This window comes from Brachycentrus maculatus, unplaced genomic scaffold (assembly GCF_059751285.1).
Source record: "Brachycentrus maculatus isolate JH-2025_06_01 unplaced genomic scaffold, ASM5975128v1 h1tg000065l, whole genome shotgun sequence".
Taxonomy (NCBI): domain Eukaryota; kingdom Metazoa; phylum Arthropoda; class Insecta; order Trichoptera; family Brachycentridae; genus Brachycentrus; species Brachycentrus maculatus.
In genome coordinates this window covers 1,278,631-1,284,630 of record NW_028280819.1, presented here as the reverse complement: position 1 = coordinate 1,284,630, position 6,000 = coordinate 1,278,631, and the positions used below count along the sequence as shown (strand labels likewise).

The window sequence follows — 6,000 nt, the reverse complement described above, 5'->3', positions numbered from 1 at the left end:
TTTGTATCTATGACAGATACCTACTTAGGCACGCAATGAAATTAGATAATTAAGAAAAAAAGAATTATTCAATTTACATTAAAAAAATTGAAATGTGGTGCTGGAGGAGGATGCTGCGCATTCCTTGGACTGCAAGACGCACAAACGTCTCCATTCTCCGCGAACTGTCAGTGACAGAAAGACTCTCCACGACTTGCAGGAAAAGGATTCTGTCCTACTTTGGGCATATCGCCAGAAAGAACGAGAAGAGTCTTGAAAAACTGGTAGTAACAGGTACAGTTGAAGGCAAGCGGGCAAGAGGACGGTCTCCAACAAGATGGACAGACCAAATAAAGGAATTAACCGGATCCTCGCTAAACGCTGCCATCAAGTTGGCCCAGGACCGGGAAGAATGGAGAGGACTTGTGCACCAAGTGCCTGACATTCCAGAAGACCACGACGCTCAGCATTGAGCAAGAAGATGAAGAAGACATTAAAAAACTGGGCGATTTATTTAGACACCTGGAAAAACATGTTTGATGTTGCTTAGTTCCTAGACATAAGTGGGCAAACATTTACAATCCAATTTCATAAATAGAAACAACTGAATAACGTCTGTAAAATCGCTAGACAAATATTTATAATATTTAGTCTATTTTTCCCATCAATATATGAACAAAATTATGTAGATACACTGGTTTTTACCATGTTTACTTTTTAGAAGTTTTGTGTTGTCTAGTAATTGGTCATTTGTTGCAATATTTGGTTAAACTGACTCTTGGAATTGTACACTCTGAGAAAAATTATGTAATTTTGTCTAGTTTTATTGGTCAATCGTTACAATACTTGCATGAACTGACTCTTGAAAATAGACACTTCAGAAAAGGTATAAAATTTTGTCTTTTGACTCCTGAAATTAGAAATCCTGGAATAAAGTATATATTTTTTTGCCTAATTTCATTTGTCAAACGTTACAATACTAGCATCAACTGACTCTTGAAACTAGACACTACAGGAAAATGTATGTAATTTTGTCTAATTTCATTTCTCAAACGTTACAATACTGGCATCAACTGACTCTTGAAACTAGACACTACAGGAAAATGTATGTAATTTTGTCTAATTTCATTTCTCAAACGTTACAATACTAGCATCTACTGACTCTTGAAAATAGACAATACGGGAAAAGTATGAAATTTTGTCTTATTTAATTTGTCAAACGTTACAATACTCGTATAAACTGACTCATGAAATTAGACACTTCAGAAAAAGTATGTAATTTTGTCTAATTTCATTGGTCAACTTAAGAAGCCGTATTTGCTTTGAAGACAAAAGATGTTGATTAAACGGTCATATTTCCTTAGTTTATCTGTAGTGTAACTTTTTTTTAAAAATCAGGCAATATTTAAGGGAAAATGAGCTTAAAAGTAAAATAATGTAGTACTAATTTATGCGATTATTTCTTGAAGAACGCAAAGTGTGGGTGCGCATTTTGTGCGATGGGAGATTTGCTATCCTGCCACAAGGAGAGGTCCAGCGCTGGGAGATACTCGCATGGCAGAATTTCATTGCTGTAAAAAATAAAAAAATAAATTATACACTTGTTTAAGCTAAAAAAGTCAAATAGACGGACATGACGTTTTCATACGGTGTTTGAAATGGTGCGGAATGCATTCAGCCATGTGTATCAATAGATTTTATAAATAGTGGTATTTACCTAGTGAGACTTTCATTAAAAATGAATAGACATTGGCACAAAATGACTGCCGAATTAAAAAATAATAATAAAATATATATTATACAAATAATTAAATTAGTAATTATATTTTATAAAAGATAATAAAGTTTAAAAAGTTACTTATTAAACTATTTAATGATTTATTTTAACTAATTATTATTTATAAATGGTAATATTTTTAAACATATATTTTATATAATTTTTAATTCCTTTTTTGAAAAGTTTTTGGTTTTGGAAAAGAAAAGAGTTTAAGGGGCAAACATAAAATAAAAAAATATATATAAAATATTCATTTGCAAATTCCAATAAGTAATCTTTAAAAAAATGTTCGCGGACACACATATCGCTCACTCCTTTCAACAACGTCATATACGAGTATAAAAAAAAAGATTTTTCAGGAGATCGTTTTTAAAGTTTAAAAATACAATAAAATGGATTAAAAACAAATATCAAGCCACTTTTTGAACTTTTTACTGTGCAACAGATCTTTTTAGGTAAAACCTGAATGTTTTTTCTCCATTTAAAAACTATTTAGTATATTAAAAAAAAAAACAATACCATTTCTTCGAAATGCACAACAACACTTTCTGCCCTGTAGCGGGTAAATATTAAGTTAAAAATATGCCGCTTTTGCTGGGATATAGTACATTTTCTGGGCATTCCGAAAACATGCACAGTTGAAAATTTACGATTTTTGATATATGACGTTGTTGAAAGGAGTGAGCGATATAGTCTTTGTGGAACAGTTTTGGAGCTATGAAAAATGAGTGTTTTTGATCATTGAGTCCTGTTATCAAATTTGTAGATTTGTTGAAAGAGTTGTTGGGTAATATATCCAAAATAAAACGCGGTATTGAAATCTACATTTATTTATGTATATTTTAATACCTGACGCGTTTCGTCTTCATAGGACATTATCAAACACGTGTGTGATAATGTCCTAAGAAGACGAAACGCGTCACGTATTAAAATATACATAAATAAATGTAGAATTCGTTACCGTGTTTTATTTTTGATATACTACCCAATAATTCAATATGGAATTCTACCAACTGTCTGCAGTTATAATTAATAAATTTGTTGAAAGAGCTTACCCCTTGGAAATCCTTTGGAATCCTTTAGGCTGCATTGACTTGATGTTGTCACCATTGTCACAGAAGAGTCTGGAGATACTGGCCTTTCGGATTTCGTTCAGTTGAGCTGCAAAGAAAAGGAAGAATGATTACATGCATATAAATTGCATTCCGTGTTTTTTGGGTCCTATTGCATACCTAAAACGCTTTGTGGGATGAAATGTAAGTGTAGTGTGTGTGTTTGTCATTTTTATTGAGTAAACGACATATTTAGAAAAAAATATTGGTCAAGAATTAGTTTGATAAACCTAAATGTTGAGAGCACGTTGAACAAACAAAAAACGGTCAAGGCGATTTTTTTTAATGAACAAAAGCACAGAGATATTAAAAATGTCTTCTTTTTGTCGTTGGAAATTTCGTAAAAACGTACGAAACGAAACGGATTGTTTGTATTAATGGTATGTGTGTTGAAGAAAAAAACATAATTTTTTCATTACATTCCAAAAAATTATATTTGCTAATACATTGTTATGAACACAAGGACATGTCGGTTGTCCAAACTCAAAACACAGTAAGGGACATTTTTTTGTAGTATGTTTTTTTGCATTTTTGAACTAAGTAGATTCTACCTAGTCCAAAAATGAAAAAAAAACGTACCTACTAAAAAAATGTCCCTTACTGTGTTTTAAGTTTGGACAGCCGATGTATGTATGTCGTTAGAATAAATTAAACGGCCGGGTCAGGAGTCGAAATAATCGGCGGGTATGCACGAGGAGATGCATGAATGTGGAAGGGGCGAGGAATGTTTGTAAAGACAGCGTGGTATGGCGTTCTATTCTCTCTGCCTATCCGATGGTTAGTAAGTTAGCTAGTTAAATAAAATAGCTTAACGTACGTAAGGTGAATGAGTGCTCCTGGTTTCCGTTCTCGTAGAAGAACCTGTCTCCCTTCCTGGTTCTGTAGAACTGTTCCGTCAGGATGCAGAGGAAGGTGGGTCCTGCGAGCGCGCCGTCCACCAAGGCCTCCAGAGACCCTCCAACCGTCAGGTCGATGTCGTCAACGGACTCGTACAGAGTGGACAAGAGATGGACATTCTGAAATAAGGCAAGAACCCTCAATCAAAAAAGATAGACATTCTGAAATAATGCAAGAACCCTCAATAAAAAAAGATGGACATTCTGAAATAAGGCAAGAAAGAACCCTCAATCAAAAAAGATGGACATTCTGAAATAAGGCAAGAATTCTCAATCAAAAAAGATGAACACTCTAAAATAAGGCAAAAACCCTCAGTCAAAAATGATGGACATTTTGAAATAAGCCAAAAACCCTCAATAAAAAAGATGGACATTCTGAAATAAGGCAAGAACCCTTAATCAAAAAAGATGGGCATTTTGAAATAAGGCAAGAACCCTCAATCAAAAAGATGCACACTCTGAAATAAGGCAGAAACCCTCAGTCAAAAATGATAGACATTCTGAAATAAGGCGAGAACCCTCAATCAAAAAAGATGGACATTCTGAAATAAGGCAGAAACCTCCAATCAAAAAAGATGGACATTCTAAAATAAGACAAAAACTCTCCATCATTTTTTTTTAAATTACAAATTTACTAGGTAATTACCTATGTATGTACTCTATGCACCCATAAGCCATGCATGCAATTAATAATAACAAAAGAACTATTACCTTATACAATTATTTTTTCTTTAATGGATTCTGAGGTAATTATGTGCCACTATTTTAAATATCTATCGTGACACGTATATCGATGTATTCCGCATCATTTTTAAACACCATTTTCGTACGGTGTTTGAAAATTATGCAAAATGCATCGAAACACGAGTCACTATAGATTTTAAGAAATAATGTTATTAACCATGTAAAATTTTAATTAAAAATGGGTAGATATTACTATAAAGTGAATGCCGAAACAATAAATAACACAATTTCTTCATAACTATATGTTAAGCTATCTCAGTATTAAAAATAAAAGGTCTCCAATTGCTCAATATTTTCGAAAATGATGCAGTTCGACTACGCCGCTATCGTATCGAAATTAATCCTATATAATCTCAACTCAACCATAGATGGTGCCTAGAACTCACATACCATAAGTAGTTCTTACCTCGCGGGAGATTAAGTCAGTAAGGTCTTCGAAGGAATGGGCTCTAGGGAGGCCGCATTCAGCCCTGTGGTCGTTGTATGAAGCTAGTCCGTGATCTCTGTTCCTGTGTATGTCGATGGCCCTCAGATCTCCTCCGAAGGTGTTATTTCTCTTGAAGAGGAACTGGGTGATCTCGCTGTCGAAGTACTGGTCGCTGGCCTTTTCTGGCTGAGTTCCGAGTCCTCTGGTTAGCGCGTCGAAGTTGTCACCTTCCTCGATGATGGAAGGACGATTGAACCAGTCGCTGAGCCTGATGTCACCCTCGACTTGACGGTGTTCGTTGATCAGCCTAGAAAAAAAAACAGATGATCACATCTTTAATATCAGAAAGAAATAATCGATAGCCCGAACATAATTTTCTCTAAAAAAGCGAAGCGTTGAGTTGGCAAAAGAAGGATGAAAGTAGACTAAATGCAGTCGAAATGATCGATCCCTTGGCCCAATGTGCGGCAAAACGATGTAAGATACAATATATGTTCGAATGAAATAAAAAAAAAGAATGCAAGGCTGAGAAAAGTATTATCGACAAAAATTATGTATTGATATGGTTTGGACATGTGGAACGAATGAGTGAGAAAAAAACGGTAAAACAAATTTATAGGGCAAATGTAGTTGGAAAAAGGAGCTGAGGAAGACCGAGGAAAAATTAGCACGATCAGGTATGTAAAATACTTGAATGCCGCCAAGCCAGGAGTTAAAATAATCGGCGGGTATGTATGAGAAGATATAAAGAAGGATGCTTGGAAGAGTCAAAGATTGTTTGCATAAATTGATTGTTCATAAATTGACTCCTCCTGCATAAGAGAATAGAACGATGGCTGTATAATGAATTACTTTTTTTCACTCTATGATTATTTTACGTCACACAAATTTTGTTTCAAGTAAAATGTCGTGGGTAAAACAGAAAAATAATCTCAAGTGTTGTTTCAGTATTTGAATGCAACCACAGATGGCGGTACAAGTGCCATTTTAGAAAGAAATTTCACCGGGCTTTAGTTGTAAGCGCGAAATTTCATGTACGACCACAGTACATTGAGGATTATTTCT

General features: G+C 34.4%; 1 protein-coding gene across 1 annotated transcript in view; it reads right to left on the bottom strand.

Moving 5' to 3' along the window:
* Window positions 1–469: 469 nt before the first annotated feature.
* The window catches only part of Pxd (Peroxidase), a 112,195-nt gene continuing 106,664 nt past the window's right edge, over window positions 470–6,000 (bottom strand). Inside the window, exons 10-14 of the mRNA XM_088256697.1 lie at window positions 4,915–5,242; window positions 3,686–3,884; window positions 2,812–2,917; window positions 1,161–1,550; window positions 470–1,072 (exon numbers count right to left, since the gene is read on the bottom strand). Coding sequence (XP_088112823.1) covers window positions 1,436–1,550; window positions 2,812–2,917; window positions 3,686–3,884; window positions 4,915–5,242 — 748 coding nt within the window. The 3' untranslated portion in view covers window positions 470–1,072; window positions 1,161–1,435. The remainder of the gene's footprint in view (window positions 1,073–1,160; window positions 1,551–2,811; window positions 2,918–3,685; window positions 3,885–4,914; window positions 5,243–6,000) is intronic.